The sequence below is a fragment of the Ranitomeya imitator genome, chromosome 6, assembly GCF_032444005.1.
Source record: "Ranitomeya imitator isolate aRanImi1 chromosome 6, aRanImi1.pri, whole genome shotgun sequence".
In the NCBI taxonomy this organism is placed as follows: Eukaryota; Metazoa; Chordata; class Amphibia; order Anura; family Dendrobatidae; genus Ranitomeya; species Ranitomeya imitator.
Window position 1 is genome coordinate 132739519 of NC_091287.1, and position 22091 is coordinate 132761609.

A 22091-nucleotide genomic window follows, 5' to 3' on the forward strand; every position below is an offset into this window, starting at 1 on the left:
TCCACAATTGCATTGCGGCATTTGGTCGGTATTGAAATGGACTCCTAAACTAGATAGTCACAGTTATATGCTGCTGTCAGCGCTAGCTCCAATTGCTTCTAACAGAATTAGTAGCCAGCTGTAAATTAAAGTCACCGCTGGCCATGTATGGTGTGGGCTCAGCTCACAACATCCGTTGTACATTGACATGTATGTAGGATGTTGGGAAGTAATTAATTTTTTTAATCCAATTTTATTTTATTTTAATATTAATATAACAGCAAGAACAGCGCAAACACACTGACAAAAAAGTTACATTCAAAGGGAAATCCAGGCCAACTCGTAAGTTAACACATAAGTCAAATCTAATTAAACCTATTAGTAACCCTTCAAAACACATAATTAACTAAAACACTAATAACAAAAGAAAAATAAGACAAAACTGTCATGTAGTCGAATATTAAAGCAGAAACCATATGTATACACTATTAAACAATATAACAATAACAAGAAAGGAGGGTATATAAAAAAGAATAATAAAATAAATAATTATCAGTAGGCGATAATAGGTGTTACTAGAGAAGAGGATGCTCAAGCACACCATTCCTTGAGTATTTTATTTCAAGATTGGAGATTAGAAGAGAGAGCATATTCGTGATGAAAATGCATGTTTATCTTACCACAAAGTTCATTAAACTAAGGGATGGCAGAAGATTTCCATTTCGCAGCCATGCATTGTCTGGCTGAGGTAAGTATCTGTGCAACCATCCAACTTAGGTCCAAAGAAATGTCCTTGATTCCAATTTTTAATACTGCCGGCGCTGGATCAGCTGTGAAATGAATCCCAGTAATTGTAAAGATTAATCCAAACACCATTACCCAGAAGGCATTAACCTTGGGACAAGACCACAAAACATGACAAAGTGAACATTTATGGTCACGTCCTTTCCAACAAATTGGAGAATAATTAATGACACAATGAGCTAATCTAGAGGGAGAGAAATACCATCTTAATTTGATTTTTTTTAAGATGTTCTAGGTGGTTAATACAAGAAGAGGTCTTCTGAGATCATTTTGATGCGTTTTGCCACTGTTGAAACATGGGGGAGATATATCATTTGAGTTCCCAGTTAGCCATGTGAGGGAATTTTGTGTCTTCACATGGAGAAGTTAGTATTTTACATATAAGCGAGAGACCTTTAGTGGTTATAGTATCTTGAAGGAAACACCCCTGAAATGCAGAGGAAATGCAGAGGGTGCTTTTTCTTGGAAGAGTACAAAAGTTAAGGAAGTGCCTAATTTGACAGTATTGATAAAAGCAGTTACAGTTCAAGGAGAACTTTTTGATAAGTTTATCAATAGTAGGAGTATAAATGTCTGAAATAAATCAGCTAGCGATATAATCCCACTAGCTTCCCAAACAACAAGATTAAGGTAGGGAATATAGGGTCTAAGGATCTAATGGAGATCTCTGAAAGAGAAAAGGCCAAATTTTCTCTTTCCCAGTCTCTACAGAAAAACAGAGTAGCTGACATGGCTGACAGGCCAGGTTCAAACTGAGTCGATTTAAATAATTCTACCTCCAGAGTCTTCCGAGTTGATCCTTGGAGTGCAAAAAAGGATTCAATTTACATCCACGTATGGAAATTATTAGACATCCACAAGTCTTTGGAGGCTTACAAGACTGCTGCTGCAATAGCCTTGGTATGGAGCTATTCCGTTCCCTGTTATCCACCCCCACGCAGTGTCCACAGCCGATTGAATAACCATAGACAACAGTTCTCAGGCATAACAGGTGCTTTACTTCAGCAGAATGGGGATATATAACATGTAGTAATGGTTTACAGTTCACATGGACACTACACAGCCTTGTGATATGCCAACATACTAGGAGTCCCAAGAACACCCAATGCAACAAGGGTTTATAAGCGACTCTAGGTTTTCTATTAGCCCATATGCATTTTCCAACCAGAAATTGCAGTTTGACAATGGTCTTATTTTGTATTTTAAAAGGAATAAATCTGAAGAGGTATAAAATTTGGGGGAGAAGTAGCATGTTAAAGGACTGGATTCTGGCAATCCAGGATAAAGGGAAAATAGCAAATCTCTCCAAGTCAGAATTTAAACATTTAAACAAAATGTCTATGTTTTTTGTATAAAAAAAGCCCATTTAAAAGGGTGTGCGCTTTCTAGTCTATTTTTAGTTTGTGGAGAAACCAGTATAGAAAAATTAGAGATTTGGAAGTATTAAGCTTATAGTATTATGCATTACCAAATCTGGTTAAGGAGTTCATTACAGCATATAAAGATTTCTCAACATCTGTACAGACTATAATTACATCATCTGCATACAATCCAATGATATGGCAAAGGTCTTCTATTCTTATGCCAAAAACCTCACTATTTGAATAAATGGACTCCACGAAAGTATAACCAATGCAAAAATGATTGGTGCAAGTGGACATCTCTGGCAGGTACGATTGGTAATAGAAAAATTACAGGACTGAAAACTAGAGGCCAACATCGATGCGTTAGGTTTAGAGTATAAGGACATGATTGCAGATTTTATAGGTCCTACAAAACCAAATTTGAATAAAACTGTCTCCATGAACCCCCAGTGCACTCTGTCAAATACTTTTTCTGTGTCCAAGGGCAAGAGTATACTGGGTTTTCTAGATAGACAGTTCAGCTATCTTTATTAAATCTATCATCCTTCTTGTGCTGTCTTTAGCTTGGCATCCTGCCACAAAACCTAATCGGTCGGGGTCAATTAAAAGGGGCAACATTTTTGTGTATCCTAGAGGGAAGAAGTTTTGAGAATATTTAAACATCACAGTTTAAAAGACAAATAAATTTACTTGGAGGGACTAAGGGTTTACCAAGTTTTGGAAGTGTTGTAGTCATAGTTTCCAAATTTGATGCACCAATAGATTCTGAGGATTGCCATTTATTAAAGGTTCTAAGTAAGTACGAACCAAGCTTAGGTGAGAATTGGCTATAGTATTCATTGGACAGACCATCTGGGCCTGATGCTGAATTACATTTAGTTGTTTTATTGACATTATGAATCTCTTGCATGGTTTTAAATTATATAAGTTATGGTAATAGTTAGCGACTATATTTGCGATTTCTATTGGGTTGCGAATTTAAGAATTATTGAGTCAGAATTAATGAATGGATAAAATCCACAAAAGAAATTGACCTGTTGCCAATTTAAAAATAATGATATTCCATTAGTATTATGTTTCTGACATACTATTCCAACATGATCCATAATACAGCTATATTGTGAATTCCTAATATGATCATTAACGTATACATAGATCTACTCTGAAAGTGGACTAAAGGGCCATTTTTTAATTGTTTCCACTCTTCTCTGATTTAGGTGAACTAACCATTGAAATATGTAACATGAAATCTTATAAGATGGGGCATATATTGTATTGTGGATAATTTAATATTTTTTTCAGTGAACTAATATAAAACTAAAGAAATAGCTAATGATCTTACAACTGGCAAACACTTTTGTGCAAACTAAAAGTCATATTTTATAACAGTATTTGTGTGAATGAACTGAACACAGACACTATTTCCTTTTAGTCTTGACTTTTACCTTTATATCATTATAAAAGATTGATGTAGTTTACTACTGGGAATTTCTTATGTTTTTAGAGAACCATGGGCAGAATCTCAAAGGAATTGATGTATTATATTTATTTGTTCCCAGACTCTTGACACTGTGTTATAGAACACTGTATGTCAACCGATATATCCATTGACTTGTTTGAAGTCTGGCTGATGACTGAAAATTAATATCAGTAAAAAATATGCTGTTTACAACCTCAATCAGTGAAGAGCGGACACCTGTTGATCCAGAGGCAGAAGCTAAATCTGATCACATATTAAAATGTGACTGAAAAATAATCTTACTATCAGTAACTGTGAATTATTTTGAAGATTTTGATCGAAAGTTTCTGTATAATTAACTGCATGTATTGCAAGGGGTGAAGTCCAGAGAGAACATTTGTAAAAAATTTTGAAAAAGAATTGACGCTCTGCAGATTTTAAAATCCACAGCTCTTGTCAATATCCTTACAGAAATGATTTGCTGACTTTGGATAACATTTTTGAAAGCTGATATATTTAGATAAAATTCTATTACACTATGTGAATTTTACACTGTCAAATCCTGATGAATCTAGGCTTTATTTATAGTACAGAAGATTCCTTCTTGGCACCCGAATATATTATAATCCTTGCTCATTTTGTAGACTGTGAGCCCTCACAGGCAGGGTCCTCTCTCCTCCTGTACCAGTCATGACTTGTATTGTTCAAGATTACTGTACTTGTTTTTTATTAGGTGTACCCCTTTTCACAAGTAAAGCTCCATGGAATAAATGGTGCTATAATAATAATAAATAATAATAATAATTATGAGGCTTGACCAGGAAGAAGCTTGGGGACAAGTGAAGTTAAAAAAACAGGAGATGTTGCTGCTGAGTGTGAATCTGTAGACTGTTTAAGTGCTATGGATTCGCAGCAGTTTTCCAAGCGGTGTACAGTACTATGTAAACGTATGTGTGACGCCCAGGAGACCGGGGTACCCAGCACCGGACCAATGGGGTTTGTCTCTTGAGGGGGATGTCACGGGTGGCTTGACCCGGTGCTGTGGTCTCAGGCAATGCACAGTGTAAGGGGTATCGTGAGGGAACAGGCACTTACTTGATCAGCAGCAGGTTCTCCCAGCGGTGATGATCCCGATCCTGGATAGATGGCTATTGTCCAAATGAAAGACTGAGGCACTGAAACGTTTAACCAGTTTACTTCAACATAAGGGATTTACAACCAGTCCTGTCACCGGAGTCTGTATGGGAACTCTGAGTTACTTTGACCCTGCCGGGGTCTTCGCCTCTTATTGTACGCAGTTTCTATGTGGCCCTGCTGCTGTATGTGAACTGGCTGCCGGCCCAATCTGTCCCCTCCGGGTCATGGTTCGACGGGCAACCCGAGTCCTTTTATCGGCTTACCCCCTCCGGGAGTACCACTGAACTCTGTATCTGTTGCTGCGTCCGGCCCTAGTGAAGCTGATATCACCTCACGTTTTCCGGTTGCTGTATTATATATAATGAATACAGCCACGGATCCGGTATCCGTCTTTGCGCCTGTTCTGGGTAGTGGTTAATGCTACCCGGTTCTCACAATGTCCTTTTTCTCTGTCCCTCTTCTCCTCAGGCCGGGGGTTTGGGCCTGGAAAACGTCATAGGGCTGTTAGAAATTCAGCTGTATGACCTCTCACTTTCAGCTCCTTAGCCCAACTGCCAGTTCTTCTCTCAGACCAGAATAGATCAAGGGGAGTCTCTGGAGCTCCCCCTTCTGGCCGGAGGTGGTAGTGCAGTCTTGCTATTTTAGTATTTGTATCCAGTGTCAGTAACTGTTTTTGTGGCAAATACCCCTAGGGGTGCCACATTCCCCCTTAGTTAAGAACAGTACTCCGGGACTGTGGGACGATAACATTTTGAAATAACAATTAATATGTACAGAGTCTTAAAAATGAAAAGTTACAAAAACCACTCAAGGAAACAAAAATAGAGTTCTGTAAAAAGTCACTCCAAATAGCATCCATTAATACAGTTCTATCCTTGAAGGTACTAGGAAAGGCGCTGCACTTTGTGTCCAAGAATTTAGTTCCATTTTTCCAACGGAGTTACCAATATAAAGTCTAAAGAAAGTTCAAAAAGAGCAAAAAGCAAAGTTCAAAAAGCAGTCTTTCCGGAGCTTTGATTTAGTGCCTCCGGGCTGATAAAAAGTTCAAGAATATGCAATAAGTTCATACAGACAAGTCTCTGTAGGTACTGGGCTTAAACGTTGCAGAATGATAACAATGACTATAGTTTTATAGTTGGTAATCCGCATACCTGGCCGGTAATTGACCCTGGGTACTACGCTGTGATCTACGTAATAGCGGTGTCTCTTCATGTGGTGTACTACTGTCTACTGCGGATGTAGTATCTGCCCGCTCTGCTAAAGATAATTCCACGACTATGGAGTTGGCAAGTCCACCGTGAATGGGATTACTCTGATCAGGAATCTGTTCTTCCTGGCCTGGAACCCCCCGTAGTACGGGGTCAGCCTCTTCCTGTCTTGGGACTTCTGGTATTGGGTTCGGTGTTGGGTAAAAGGCCACCATGGGAACCACTACTGCACCATGGTATGTTAGTAGGATTTTGGGAAAGTCTCCTATACAGGTGTGATACATTTCCTCTTCTTTTTCCTTTACTGGTTGGACCTGCATGGGTTGAATAACTTCTGGTTCTGGCTGGACAACTTCTGGCTCTTTCAATGCTTCCGGACATAATTTAAGATTGTCTCTTGACACTAGTACAGATGTTAAGCCTCCGTTTTTGCTAATGAGACACATTTTAGGATTATCCATTCTTGTTGGTAAAACTGTGTAGGGTACGGCTTCCCACTGATTGTCTAGTTTATTGGTTCGACGATTTCTCTTGAGCACTTGGTCACCCGGTCTTAATGGGGTCGCTAGAGCATTCTGGTTGAAAGTTCGCTCTTGTCTTTCTCTAGTTTGCTGAAGGCTTCTTTCCACACTCTCTTGCACTTGGCGATACTGCTTTTGCCATATGATATCCCAATTGGAGTCTTGAACTTCTGCGTCTGGTTTCAGAATTCCCATTTCTAGATCGATTGGTAATTGGCCGGGTCTTGCACGCATAAGGTAAGCTGGGGTGCCGTTGGTGGAGCTCACCGGGACATGATTATACAGATCCACCAAGTCAGGCAATTTCTCTGGCCATTGATTCCTTTCTGTTTCAGGTAAAGTCTTTAGTAGGTCTATTACAATATGGTTCATCTTCTCGCACAAGCCGTTTGTTTGTGGATGATAGGCCGTCGTCCGGATCTTTTTGCAACCATACATATTACAGAATTCTCTGAAGATCTCTGATTCAAAGGCTGTACCTTGGTCGGTGAGAACCTGTTCCGGATATCCATGGGGTCTACAAAAGTACGTTTGGAACGCTTTGGCTGCTGTTTTTGCTGTCAGATCTTTTACGGGTACTACTACCAAGAAGCGTGAATAATGGTCCACGATTGTCAAGGCATAGACATAGCCGGACCGGCTTGGTGTCAACTTCACGTGGTCCATGGCTAAAAGTTCAAGTGGTTGTTTGGTGATTATGGGCTGCAGTGGTGCTCTTTGGTTCTTTTGATCGTTTCTTCTGAGGTTGCACGGGCCACAATTTCTGCACCACTGTTTGATTGATTTTCTCATCCCGACCCAATAAAATCTTTCTCTTAGAAGTACTTCTAACTTTTTCCAACCGAAGTGACCAGCACCATTATGGTAAGCTTCGAGGACCATCTTCACATCTTGTTTAGGCACGATAATCTGCCAAACCAATTCATGTGTTTTCGGATTGGTGTACCTTCTACAGAGCTTCCCTTGATACAGGAACATTTTGCCTCTCTCTTTCCAGAGTTGATGCGTCTCTTCTGGGGCATCCTCATCGGGATATGCACTTTGCTCAGTCAGCAGTTCCTTCACCAACTTCACAGCCGGATTGCTGTCTTGGGTGTCAGCCCATCTATGGTGTGCTAACGGATTAAAATTCACCTCTTGTTGTTTCTGATAGGTACTTGACTGATGATGTTTTGCCTTGGGATGATGGAAGGCTGGTAGTTCAATTTCTTCAAGCTCCCCCAATTCTTCTTCTACATCTCTCAAGTGTGGCATCCGGGATAGGGCATCGGCATTTCCATTCTTGCGACCTGCTCGATACTTGATTATGAAGTTGTAATTAGATAACCGGGCTATCCATCGCTGTTCTAACGCACCTAATTTGGCTGTGTCCAGATGGGTCAACGGATTGTTGTCAGTATAGACAATAAATTTTGCAGCGGCCAGGTAGTGTTTGAAACGTTCAGTCACAGCCCAAACTACTGCCAGTAGTTCCAATTTGAAGGAGCTGTAATTTTCTGAATTTCTTTCAGTTGGCCGGAGCTTTCTACTTGCAAAGGCGATGACTTTCTCCCGACCTTCTTGCTTTTGTGACAACACCGCTCCTAGTCCCACATTACTGGCATCGGTGTAGAGGATGAAAGGTTGATGGTAATCTGGGTATGCCAGAACCTCTTCTCCGGTTAGTGCCTTCTTTAGTTGTTCAAAGGAGTCTTCCCTTTCGTCATTCCACTGAAAAGGAGGGTTTCGGTTTGAAGGTTTCTTCGTCTGCCCTACCAAGGCGTCTTGCAAGGGTGCTGCCAACTTGGTAAATCCTTTTATAAATCTGCGATAGTAACCCACCAATCCCAGGAATTGCCTCACTTCTTTTGCGTTGGTAGGTCTTGGCCAATCCCTTATGGCGCTTATTTTCTCGGGATCCGGTGCTACTCCCTCCGAACTCACGATGTGTCCCAGGTACTGTACCTTTGGCTTGAGAAGGTGACATTTGGATGGCTTGATTTTCATGCCATACCTGGATAAGGCTTCGAACACTTCTGCCAGGTCTTTTAAGTGTTGTTCGTAAGTCTTTGAGTAGACGATCACATCATCTAGGTACAGGAGGACGGTCTCGAAGTTCTTGTGTCTGAGGCAGCATTCCATCAACCGCTGGAAGGTACCGGATGCGTTGCAGAGTCCGAATGGCATGCGATTAAATTCACATAGACCCATTGGTGTGGTGAATGCCGTCTTTTCCTTATCTCTCTCAGCCACAGGGACTTGCCAATACCCGCTTGTTAAGTCTAAGGTGGAAAAATAATTAGCAGATTTCAAAGCAGTCAAGGACTCTTCTATCCTAGGCAAGGGGTAGGCGTCTTTATGGGTGATGTTATTAATCCGCCGGTAGTCTACGCACATTCTCATGGTTCCGTCCTTTTTTTTGACAATCACTAGAGGGGCCGCCCAGGGGCTACAGCTGTCTCTTATTACCCCGGCCTGTTTCATATCCCTCAGCATATCTTTTGCACATTGATAGTGAGCGGGCGGTATGGGTCTATATCTTTCTTTTATTAGGGGATGGTCACCGGTGGGGACTGTGTGTTCTACCCCTTCTATCCGTCCGAAGTCCAATGGGTGTTTACTGAAGACTTGTTCATATTCCGTCACTAGCCTATACACCCCTTGTTTTTGATGGGTAGGTGTTGAATTTATGCCCACGTGTAGCTGTTGGCACCAATCCTCCAATTCTCCATCTGAGCCGTTGACTTCCACCTGACAGGTTGGTTCTAAGGGCTCAATGGTTGTGATGGCATTGTTGTCAACAGTATATAGCTTTGCCACTGTAGCATACCTTGGCAAAGTGACCTCTTCCTCTCCACAGTTCAAAAGTCGTACCGGCACTCGTCCCCGGTGTACCTCGACTACCCCTCGTGCTGTGAGTATAGTGGGCCTGCTGTCGGTGTACACTGGTTCTATTAAGGCTTGATAATCTCGTCCCTTAGTACCAATAGCTGCTCAACACCATACCAGCATTTCTGTTTTTGGTGGGATTACAATAGACGTTGGATCACTTACTCTCACACTGCCGATTTCTCCACCTGCAACTTCTACCTGTTGCCTTAACATCAATACTTTTATTTCCCTCCGGAGAACTCTCTGCTGGTAGGATTGGGCAGTTTCAGCAATTTGCTGTAAGACAGAAATAACTTCGGCAAAGCAGTTCTCTAACACATTCATTCCTATCAATACAGTTGGTTCACAGTTCCGCCGGTCAACATCAACAACAATTATACCCTGTTTCTTCAATTCTACTTTACCAATCTTTATGGTCATCTCCCTGAATCCTAGTTTCGGTACCAACTTACCATTACTAGCCCATATATCTAGTTCAACATCAGAGGGCCCTTTATCAATATCTGCATCAGCCCAGTACCTCTTATAAAGGATATACGGTATAGATGAAATCTGGGAACCTGTGTCCAGCAAAGCGTTGAGGGGAATTCCGTCCAGCACGATAGGGATAATGGGTCGTCCTCCGATGTACCTGTCGTGCCAGGGTGTTGGGTCTTGAAAGTTCATTCCTGCGAAGCGGCCCGCATTCCCAGGGGATTCCCGTTTAAATCACAATCTCGTGCAAAGTGGCCTGGCTGCTGGCAACGGCGGCAAATGGGCTGTCCATCCGGTTGGTAGCGGTCTCGGGGTCGTCCTCTCCATGTCGGGTATCTCCGGGGTCTCATCCATGGAACATCCTCTCTACAGTTTGCCAACTCCATCTTGTGTCCTCTCATCTCCTGCATGGTTTTAGCCATTGAAGCAACAACATCAGTTAAAGAGTCAAGCTGTTGTTGAAGAGCCTCATTAGTACTGGGCCCCAGGGGCTTAGCAATGGCCCCGGACATAGCTGATGTCACTGGTACTCCATGTTGTTGAGGAGCCTCTGCCATGAGTTGCGCAGGATCCTGATCCCGAGGTGCCTCTGCCAGCTGGAGACGTATAACGCTCTCCTTTAATTGGGCAAATGTCAATTCAGGGTTCTTAAAAACAAGCATGCTCACATGCCCCCGGTGAGAAGGGGTGTAGAGTCCCTCAATAAATTGATCTCTTAGCAGTTTATCCGCTCCGGTGTTAAAAATGGGTTCAGCCAGTGTAAGTGATTTAAGGGCTTCCTGCAGGTTTAAGGCAAAGTCTCTCACGCCCTCATTAGCTTTTTGTTTGCAATTAAAGAATCGTACTTTAGCTTTGCTGCCGGCAGTGGTTTCAAATGTAGCTTTTAATCCAGCAAATATGCGTTCAACAGTGCCTTTTACATCAGCTGCCCATGCTGTGACTTCTCACTTAGCATGGCCACTTAACTGCATCATCAGGAGACTAACACGCAGAACTTCACCCACGGGGAACATGTCAAAATGGGCCAGCATCTTTTCTCTGAAATCGTCAAGGGTATTAGGCTCACCTTCATACATTGGAAGCCATGGGCCACCCGGGGTATATGGCATCAGCACCGGCATGATGGGCACCACTCCTTGCACCGCTGCGCTACCGGACTCTCTATTGACACTCTGTCTTTCAGCTGCATTAGCGTCGCCGGGTGCTGCGGCGTCTCCGTGCTGCGACATACTGTGCCCCCTTAGTTAATCCGGACCCTTCCGGTCCTCCGCTTCCGTCGGGATAGTGTAGATTCGTTCCGCTGTGCAGCAGGATTGGTTTTCCCCTTGCTCTGACGTCAGAGCGCTCAGCTTGGTGCCGCCCACAATGACACGCCCCCTGCTGCTCCCGCCCGCCACGCGCTCTGTAATGGCGGATTCTGAAGTTTTTCAGTCAGACTGGGGCTCAGGTAGTGGCGTAGCTCAATTAACAGTCTCGTGCCTAACGGTTATGAGGTGATGGCGGCCATCTTTACTCCATTATAACCAATGGGGAAAAGTCACTTTCAATAGTTTTTAATGGGAAATGGAATTTTCTTTAATAAAGTCAATTTTCAAGATTTTTCATCCAAGTTTTCACAGTTTTGGGCTCCAATCACGGCACACAATACCCGGTATACAGGCTGGCTGGATCCTGTTCGTGACACCAATTGTGACGCCCAGGAGACCGGGGTACCCAGCACCGGACCAATGGGGTTTGTCTCTTGAGGGGGATGTCACGGGTGGCTTGACCCGGTGCTGTGGTCTCAGGCAATGCACAGTGTAAGTGGTATCGTGAGGGAACAGGCACTTACTTGATCAGCAGCAGGTTCTCCCAGCGGTGATGATCCAGATCCTGGATAGATGGCTATTGTCCAAATGAAAGACTGAGGCACTGAAACGTTTAACCAGTTTACTTCAACATAAGGGATTTACAACCAGTCCTGTCACCGGAGTCTGTATGGGAACTCTGAGTTACTTTGACCCTGCCGGGGTCTTCGCCTCTTATTGTACGCAGTTTCTATGTGGCCCTTAGGGGTGCCACATATGGAAAACCAACTCCGCAATGCACATGCTGTGGAAAATACCGTGCGGAAACGCTACTGTTTATTTTTCATAGCATGCCAATTCTTTGCGTGGATTCTGCAACGTTTTACACCTGCTCCATAACTGGAATCCGCAGGTGTTAAAACGCATGTGAAAACCGTACAAAAACCGCTGTAAATCTGCAGTAAATCCAAAGGTAATCCGCAGGGCGTTTTACCTGCAGATTTTTCAGAATCTGCACAGAAAAATCCGTACACGAATCCGAAATATTAATCTTGGAAGGAGTTAATTGTACTAAAGTGCTTATATTAAACCAGACAACGCAGTCTGAGCTTGCTTGGGATGTTAGTTTAGGTGGACGGCGTTGTCTTGGTAGGTTTGCAGTTGTACCATACTCCTTCCAGTTTTGAATGATGGATTGAACGGTGCTCCATAATAATAATCTTTATTTTTATATAGCGCTAACATATTCCGCAGCGCTTTACAGGTTGCACACATTATCATCGCTGTCCCCTTTGGGGCTCACAATCTAAATTCCCTATCAGTATGTCTTCGGAATGTGGGAGGAAACCGGAGAACCAGGAGGAAACCCAAGCAAACACGGAGAGAACATACAAACTCTTTGCAGATGTTGTCCTTGGTGGGGTTTGAACCCAGGACTCCAGTGCTGCAAGGCTGATGTGCTAACCACTGCGCCACCGTGCCGCCCATAAGAAGTTTTGAACTTGGACTATTTTTTTATAACCGAATCCTGTTCATTCTTTTCCACAACTTTTTTCCAGAACTGTCTCTAGTGTTCCTTGGTTTTCATAATTCTGTTTGATCCCTAATGTTCACAAAGAAACCTCCGAGACCTTAATAGAACAGCTGTAGTTAGAATAAATTGCACACAGGTGGACTCAATTTACTAATTATGTGACTTCTGGAGGCAATTGGTCACCCAGGATATTATTTAGCGGTATCAGACTACAGGGGGCTGAATACAAATGCACCTCACAATTTTCAGTTTTGTATTTTTAGAAAACTATGTATCATTTCCTTTATACTTCACAAATACATGTTGCTTTGTAATGACATATCACATAAAATCCAAGTAAAAAACATTTAAGTTTGTGGGTGTAATGTGAAAAACTATAGAGACGTTCACAGTGTATGAATACTTTTTCAAGGTATTGTATGTTTATACTGTTATAGCATATATGCATTATATATACTGTACATAGGTATACTGTATATAGTTACACCAAACATACTGTATGCCAAAACTTCCATTACAGTATAGTGTACAGGGAACTGGTAAGGTCTATGAATCCTACTACAGGAGATCATACTCAAAGGACACAGGTGCTGATGCTTTAACTGCAGGCATCAGTACTCCAAATTACCGTATATGTTCTGATACCAATGCAGTTGAAGGCAGGTAGGCAGACTGAGAAAAGCAGGGTTTGGAAACCTCTTATATGCACATTGTTTTTTACAGGAGTGAAGACTAATCACCTAGCAAAGCGATTTGCAACGTTTCACAACTTTACATGCTGGTCAAAATTCTATTAAAAAAAAATGAAAATTTTAGTTCCTCTTTAATAAACTCTTTGTTACAGCTTCTCCACACTCTGACACAGAAAATTAAATTATATTTAAATGTGTTGTCTCCTATTTTACATTAAATTCAGAGTGCATTTAGCCTTCAACAGGATGTGAAGGCTGCAACCGATCAGTGACTGCTGATTGGCTACAGTGGTCACGAGACGGACCTCACTCCTTACCCCCCAGGTGTTCATGTCAGCAATCCTAAGGGGTACACAGTAGTGAATGCGAAGGAGTGGCACCAGACCAAGAGGTCACTATAGGTTTTTTTCTGAAACATCCTTGAGCACATGGAGTATAAGGCAGGGGTGTCAAACTGCATTCCTCGAGGGCCGCAAACCGGTCATGTTTTCAGGATTTCCTTGTACTGCACAGGTGATAATTTAATCACCAACTCATTATTTGTGTAGGTGATTAAATTATCACCTGTGCAGTACAAGGAAATCCTGAAAACATGACCTGTTTGCAGCCCTCGAGGAATGGAGTTTGACACCCCTGGTATAAGGTGTAAAGTAGGGACAAACTCTTTATCACAAATGCAAATGTCAATAAGATTTTTCATAGATTGGCATCCCTTTAATGATTTACCACATTTATATCTTTAATATTTACTTACTAGTGTAATTAGTCCATGTATACTTTGTATGTACCCACTCAGTGTTGAGACGACCATATAAAGCAGATGTAAATGATGTTTTCTTGTGTTTCAGAAACAAATAGACACTGGCAGTTAAGATATTTTTTGCAGAAGCTAATGGATTTTACTGTGCGTTTACCTCAAATAAAATATGTATGATCTCTATAATTAGCAGAAACAGTTTGTATTTCACCAGGTAGGGAGATGATTGCAGTACTATGTGATATACAGATTCCTTTAATTGCTTTCAGGTTTAAGAAAAACATGGGGAGGAAACTCGATCTTTCTGGTCTGACTGAAGATGAAGCTGAACATGTCCTTCAGGTTGTCCAGCGAGATTTCAGCCTCAGGAAAAAAGAAGAAGAAAGGTTAAGGTACGATATTTTTTCTGATGTGGAAAGGGTGGTGAAGCGTAAGCCATAGTTCATATATTAAACCAGTGTAGACAGGGTTTCATCTACTGTTATATTGCTGGATCCCTCATACTCATCATTATTTTGACGTTAGCTGAACAAATATTTTGAAGCAGTAGTGTCACTTCATATAGTATCATTTGTGACAGGTTTTCATGATGTATCTTAAAATATTTATTTTTTCCCCAACAGTTCATCGTTTCACTTAAAGGGAGTTTCTCATTGTTAGGGCTAGCAGAACGCACCGAGTAAATATAGATGTTTATTATTATTGGTGCGTTCGCAACCTGGGGTCCATCGTGCAGAAGGAACCTGCTGCTAGTGAATGGTGGCACTATTTGGCGGTATAGGCTAGCTCTGTTACTTCACAGAGTAGCCGTGAAAGGAAAGCACTGCGTTAGACTCACAGGAGCACAAGCTAACTGCCGAACTTATAACATAAAGCACACAATCTCCTCACCGGAGGTGCCGGTATTCTAGGGGCTTATTTCAGCCGGGTCCCTGAAAACAATTACTCAATCTCCTCACCGGAGGTTCCGGTATTCTAGGGGCTTATTTCAGCCAGGTCCCTGAATACAATCACACATAACCACACTGGCGCAAGGCACATAACTTGGATTGATACTAGCGCATGGCCGTGCAGTCATGCAAACCTTTTATAGCTGCAGCAAGTACAGGACCTTCCCAAAAGGACCAATGGGAGGCTGCCACAGAAGTTGAGCACCTTCAGGGCCTTCCTAGAGGACCAATGGGATTAGCTGCAGTATCTGAGCATGTGACCCTTGATCTCCAACGAGAGATCTTACCCTGGGCATGCTCAGAAGGGGAAAAGCAGGACTTATAGTCCCAAAAACGTCTGCTTGCCGCTGCCCAGTACTAGCTACAATGGCAGAAGCTGGAAAGGCAGCAGTAACCCTTTGCACAGAGTCAGACTGAGCGAGACGCTGGGACCGACGTCTCCGCTGAGCAGACTCCACTGTGGCAGGAGAAGAATGGGAAACCGCAGCGGAGATGGTCCGAGATTCCCCCTGTGCAGAGGCGGGAATTCGACCCCTAACACTCATATTAAAAATTTTGTATAGGTAATTAGACAGCATGAAACTAAGTAACTTTGCAATTGACTTGCTTTTGCAATCTTTTGTCATTCTCCGAGTATGAGATCTTTTACCTCATATAGGGTACAGCTTTTTGCCAAAGATGTTGACCACCAGAACCTGGCTAAGTATGGACTGTAGCAATATTCCACACTGAGGAATTAACTCCTGAAATACCAGCCACCTCTCTCCAGCCTATTGATTTCTATACATCAGTTATGAAGCTGCTCATCTCTGCCTCAACGACAGCCCTTTATTGAGCCGCTGTTATCAGTCTTGCAAAATGATAATTTCATAGCGCTTACCAGTGGAAGTTTCCAAAGCAGCTCTTCTATTCCTTGCTCACAAGCCCTGTCCTTGTTCAAACCCCATGTTATCTCTATATGTAAATATAGTAACAAGAGTGTAGATTACAGAACAAACACTGACAGACACTAATGTGTCACAGTAACAGGATAAAGCTCACCAGTAGGACAAAGCTGCTGAAACAGAACTGTTTCTCAAGGAAGAGTGTCTGCTCCACCAAAGACATAAAAAGACTGGAAAGCTGTGTGCTGCTGAATACACAAGTTTAGAATATCACTTTGACCCCTTTCCAACATCGGGCATAATAGTACGCCTTGTCGGACTCTCACTGTTTGGTGTCGGCTCCGACGCTGAGCCCGCACCTGTACAGGCACATGACATATGACATGATCTATACGGCTGACATGCCTGCAATAGCCGCAGGTCAAATTGCGATCCACCTGCGGCTTTTAGCTAGTTAAATGCCGCTGTCAATTTCTGACAGCGACATTTAACTCCTACTTACCAGAAGCGCGTTGCTAATCCCGCCCATCAGTGACCTCATTACATGATCGTGGGTCACCGATGGGTCGGCATGACATCCAGAGGTCTGACGATGACCTCTATGGTTGCCATTGCCGGATTGCTATGAGCTCCACCCCGTGGTCGGCGCTAATAGCAAGTGAGCATTTCTGCTACACACAAGCGATCATCGCCTGTGTGTAGGAGAGGAGATCAAAGTATTGCAGCTTCTTGTCTCCATGGCAACTATTGAAGCATTCGAAAAGTAAAAAAATACTTTTAAAAATATTTAAAAAAAAAAAAATATATATATATATACAGTACAAAAGTTCAAATCACACCCCTTTTAACCATTCAAAATAAAATGATAAAAAAATACATATTTGGTATCGTTGCGTTCAGATTCGTCCGATCAATCAATATTAAAAAAAAAAAAATTAAGCCAATTGCTAAACGACTTAACAAGAAAAAAAATCAAAATGTTAGAATTACGTTTTTTTGGTCACCACTACATTGCAATAAAATGAAATAATGGGCGACCAAAAGAACATATCAACACCAAAATGTCAGCTCAGCACTCAAATAATAAGCCCTCACCCTGCCCCAGATCACAAAAAATTGAGACGCTACAGGTCTCGGAAAATGGTACTTTTTTTTAACCAATTTTGGGATTTTTTTTTCACAACTTAAATAAAAAAAAAAAAACTAGGCATTTTAGTGTCTATGTACTCATAATGACCTGGAGAATCACAATGGCAGGTCAGTTTTAGTATTTAGTGAACATGGTAACAAACAAAAAAACAAATGTGGAATTACACTTTTTTTGCAATTTCACCAATTTCACCGCACTTGGAATTTTTTTCCCGTTTTTCACTGCACGATATGTTAAAACCAATGAAGACGTTCACAAGTACAACTTGCAAAAAAAATGTCCTTACATGGCCATTTTGACCAAAAAATAAAACAGTTATGGCTCTGGGAAGAAGAAAGGCAAAAAATTAAAATGCAAAAACTGAAATACCTTTGGTCATTAAGAGGTAAAGTCACCTTGTCTCTCTAGAATATTTTGATGCATGAAAATGCAAATCAGTGTGCTGAAACTGTATTCAAATATTTTCTCACACCACCAAAATGTGTGTTATTCAGTTCATGGGAACTGTGGGTATTTAAAGAAATTCCTTATGTATTATATTTCTTCATGCCTTGTAGGTACATTTACTGTAAGTGTACATTTTCTACGCTTCAAATTTTCTAGAAGACCTTATATTATCTCAGAAAGGAACTTCTACGGCAAAAACCTTGCTATTAATGCAAACTTAAAGGGGTTGCCCGGTCTAAATTGATAAGTCTGCAGTCTCTCTGTACATCATATAGGATACACAGAGGCTCCAGCATATATCATGTAGAAAACATTGAGACTGCTGTATTTGAGTCGCCGTCCAGGGCCGTGGGGTACTCGGTACTGGGTGCAGTACCTTAAAGGGATGTGTCACGGTGACAATGACCCGGTCCGTGGCCCTGGGTGCCCATGTTAAAGGGATAGTCTTTAAAGGGTTTTTGAAGTTAGGAAAGTTCGTGACGCCACCTGTGGTATTTGGTCAGTGGGGACCGACGCTGCTTAAAAGGGTCCTCTGGGGTGATGTTATGGCAGCCAGATGGTATAACTTCCCACAGGTGAAGTGTATCCCCAGGGCTCCCGATGAATAGATGGAGGATGGTGAGCGGTGCAGTAAAGAACGAAGGACACATTTGTGTAGTCTTTTTACCTGGTTTACTGATGGTAGCAGGTAACCACATTCCAGGGCATCAGATCACAGGTACAGGCAGGGTCCGGCCAGGTTGAAAGCAAGTTCAGAGTCCAGCTTTACCAGGTAGAGTTAAAAGCCTTCCTTCTAGCGCTGTGTTGTTATAGTCCCTTACTGCCTATGGTTTCTCAACAAGGTCCTCTCAGTTATCTCTGTCCTTTAGTGAAGTGGGACACATACCCATATGACAGGTGACTCAAGCCTTTTTACAGGGTCTCTATCACTACCCGGGCTCTATGTGTCAATGTGTCTCCTGGGTGTTAGGGCGAACAGGTGATGTATAATCCAGCTGTCCTGCCAGTTTCTGCTGTGTGTCTTAGAGTCCCATAAAAGCCTCGGTCTTCCAGCTACCGGTGTCTGCGCTCAATCAGGGATGTAGCCCAGTCCCACCGGTGGTGACACTCCTGTGCTTCGCTCTCCGGCACGTTAGCTAAAGGCTGTTCTTCCTTCTGTATCTTGCTATCTAGGAGTTCCAGCACCTCAGGCTGTGCTGCCCCTCACCCGTCCTTCTCCCTCTTTTCCCTTTCAGTCTCTTTATCAGTTGCTCTGTTCTGTCTTTCCTTCTCAGGAGCTGCACAGCTCCAGCTTCCATGCTTTCACATCGCTCTCCTCTCACCAACTCACAACTCTTTCTAACTGCCTAGCAACGGCCTAGCAACTGACTCCTCCTCCTGACCAGAGAGAGCAGCTCCCTTGAAGTCAGGTGTAGAGCTCCCCCTTCTGGCCTGAAGTCAGAATGGTGTTGTAGGTGCTGATTACCTGTTAAATGGATCCTTCCCTGCTTCCAAGCGTGACATCACTCTCCCCGTGAGGAAAGCAATGTCACTGTAACAACCGGTTACTTGGGGTGTTACATATTTATCACAAAAGATACACTGTGGCTGCTGTATACATTATATAGGATTCACTGAGGCTGCTGTATGTACAGGGCCGGAATGGTCATCTGGCAATTCTGGCAAATGCCAGAAAGGCCTGTCTGGTCGTGGGCTGCCTTGTTGACATTGTTAACAGAATCGGTGTTTTCAAGACACCCATACTGTTAAGAGTTGTGATGGAACACAAAGTTGCTGACTCCATCACTTGATTTCCTCCATCCAGAGTAATATTAGTAATACTGTATATTCCCACCTGGTGCTTGGGGACGCGGACAACATGGGCCTGTGTGATTTAAAATGCCAGGGCTGAATATCAGCTCCAGTCCGTTCCTGTGTATGTACATTATTACTGTGACTGATGTATTCATTACATAGCAGTGAGACATGAATGTGATGTGAGACATGAACCATACATTGTAACTTGCTGTAGTAACCACAATGATAAAGACTACATCAGGTTATGTACAGTATATATCATCCTAAAAGTATGACATCAAAACCAAAGAAATGAGGCAGAACATAATTTGGTACGCTTGCTATGCATAAGAGCATGCTCACACTGTGTCCATTTCACAGATAAAACCCAAGAAAATAAACCAAATGGGCATATACCCTGTAGTAAATAAGTGAATTGTACATGTAGCAGGGTAATTGATTAACACTATGTTGATCAAAAGCATAAAAGCCGTCTCACCGCAAAAAGATGTACCCAATTGGGATGATCCTGACTGTTGTGAATTCTGTGGCAGAGCTCCCTCCTGTGGTCACAAGTGGTACTTAGGCTGATTCTCTCTGTGAGCTTCCGTTGGTGGAGGAAAGTGGTACTGCGGCTTCTGAGTTTCCTTCCTCAGGTGATGTGGTGAAGTCATTAGGTGCTGCTCTGTTATGAAAGGTAATTCAGTACCACAATGGACATAGAGGTCAGCGCACATACAGTGACCTGGCAATAACCCAAAAAACAAGAACGAGCTCTGAGACGTGGGAACTCTGTTGACCGCAATCCCTAATCCTCTCCAACCACACTCAAGGCAGCCGTGGATTGCGCCTAACGCTCCCTATGCAACTCGGCACGGCCTGAGAAACTAGCTAGCCTGAAGATAGAAAATAAGCCTACCTTGCCTCAGAGAAATACCCCAAAGGAAAAGGCAGCCCCCACATATAATGACTGTGAGTTAAGATGAAAAGACAAACGTAGAGATGAAATAGATTTAGCAAAGTGAGGCCCAACTTTCTGAACAGAACGAGGATAGGAAAGGTAACTTTGCGGTCAACACAAAACCCTACTAAAACCACGCAAAGGGGGCAAAAAGACCCTCCGTACCGAACTAACGGCACGGAGGTACACCCTCTGCGTCCCAGAGCTTCCAGCAAGCAAAAAAAAACAAATAGACAAGCTGGACAGAAAAAAACAGCAAACAAATAGCAAAGAGTAACTTAGCTATGCAGAGCAGCAGGCCACAGGAACGATCCAGGAGGAAACAGGTCCAGTACTAGAACATTGACTGGAGGCCAGGATCAAAGCACTAGGTGGAGTTAAATAGAGCAGCACCTAACGACTTCACCACATCACCTGAGGAAGGAAACTCAGAAGCCGCAGTACCACTTTCCTCCACCAACGGAAGCTCACAGAGAGAACCAGCCGAAGTACCACTTGTGACCACAGGAGGGAGCTCTGCCACAGAATTCACAACACTGCTCTATTTAACTCCACCTAGTGCTTTGATCCTGGCCTCCAGTCAATGTTCTAGTATTGGACCTGTTTCCTCCTGGATCGTTCCTGTGGCCTGCTGCTCTGCAAAGCTAAGTTCTGCTTTGCTATTTTGTTTGCTGTTTTTTTCTGTCCAGCTTGTCTATTTGTTTGTTCCTGCTTGCTGGAAGCTCTGGGACGCAGAGGGTGTACCTCCGTGCCGTTAGTTCAGTACGGAGGGTCTTTTTGCCCCCTTTGCGTGGTTTTTGTAGGGTTTTGTGTTGACCGCAAAGTTACCTTTCCTATCCTCGCTCTGTTCAGAAAGTCGGGCCTCACTTTGCTAAATCTATTTCATCTCTACGTTTGTCTTTTCATCTTACTCACAGTCATTATATGTGGGGGGCTGCCTTTTCCTTTGGGGTATTTCTCTGAGGCAAGGTAGGCTTATTTTCTATCTTCAGGCTAGCTAGTTTCTCAGGCTGTGCCGAGTTGCATAGGGAGCGTTAGGCGCATCCACGGCTGCCTCTAGTGTGGTTGGAGAGGATTAGGGATTGCGGTCAGCAGAGTTCCCACGTCTCAGAGCTCGTTTTATGTTTTTGGGTTATTGTCAGGTCACTGTATGTGCTCTGACCTCTATGTCCATTGTGGTACTGAATTACCTTATCATAACACCTGACTCCAGTATTAACCCCTTTGATCCCACCTCAAAGCCGGGACATGTCAGCTGTTTTGAACAGTTGACATGTGCCCGCAATAGCGGCGGGTGAAATCGCGATTCACCCGCCGCTATTAACCAGTTAAATGCCGCTGTCAAACGCTGAATGCGGCATTTAACCGGCGCTTCCGGCCGTGCGGCCGGAAATTATCGCATCGCCGACCCCCGTTACCTGATCGGGGTCGGCGATGCGTCAGGATGGTAACCATAGAGGTCCTTGAGACCTCTATGGTTACTGATGCCGGCCTGTTGTGAGCGCCCCCTGTTATGACCTGGTGGTTAGGAGCACCCGACCTGATAGTTAAACTCATACAGGACGAGCTCTGGGATGTGGGAGCTCTGCTGACCGCAAGCCCTAATCCTATCGCACACACTAGAAATAGCCGTGGAGCGCTCCTGACGCTCCCTAGGCGCCTCGTCACAGCCTAAGAGCTAGCTAGCCCTAGAGAAAAAAATAAAGCCTACCTTGCCTCAGAGAAATTCCCCAAAGGAATAGGCAGCCCCCCACATGTAATGACTGTGAGTAAAGATGAAAGTCACAAACGCAGAAATGAAATAGGTTTCAACAAAGGGAGGCACGACTTACTAAAT

At 43.1% G+C, this 22091-nt stretch overlaps 1 protein-coding gene across 2 annotated transcripts in view; it reads left to right on the forward strand.

Annotated features, from left to right (window-relative positions):
- Nucleotides 1-22091, forward strand: part of MYRIP (myosin VIIA and Rab interacting protein) — an 897248-nt gene that overhangs the window by 132782 nt on the left and 742375 nt on the right. For both annotated transcript variants that reach the window (XM_069730111.1, XM_069730110.1), the window contains exon 2: nucleotides 14356-14478. In XM_069730111.1, coding sequence (XP_069586212.1) covers nucleotides 14369-14478 — 110 coding nt within the window. In that variant the 5' untranslated portion in view covers nucleotides 14356-14368. The remainder of the gene's footprint in view (nucleotides 1-14355; nucleotides 14479-22091) is intronic.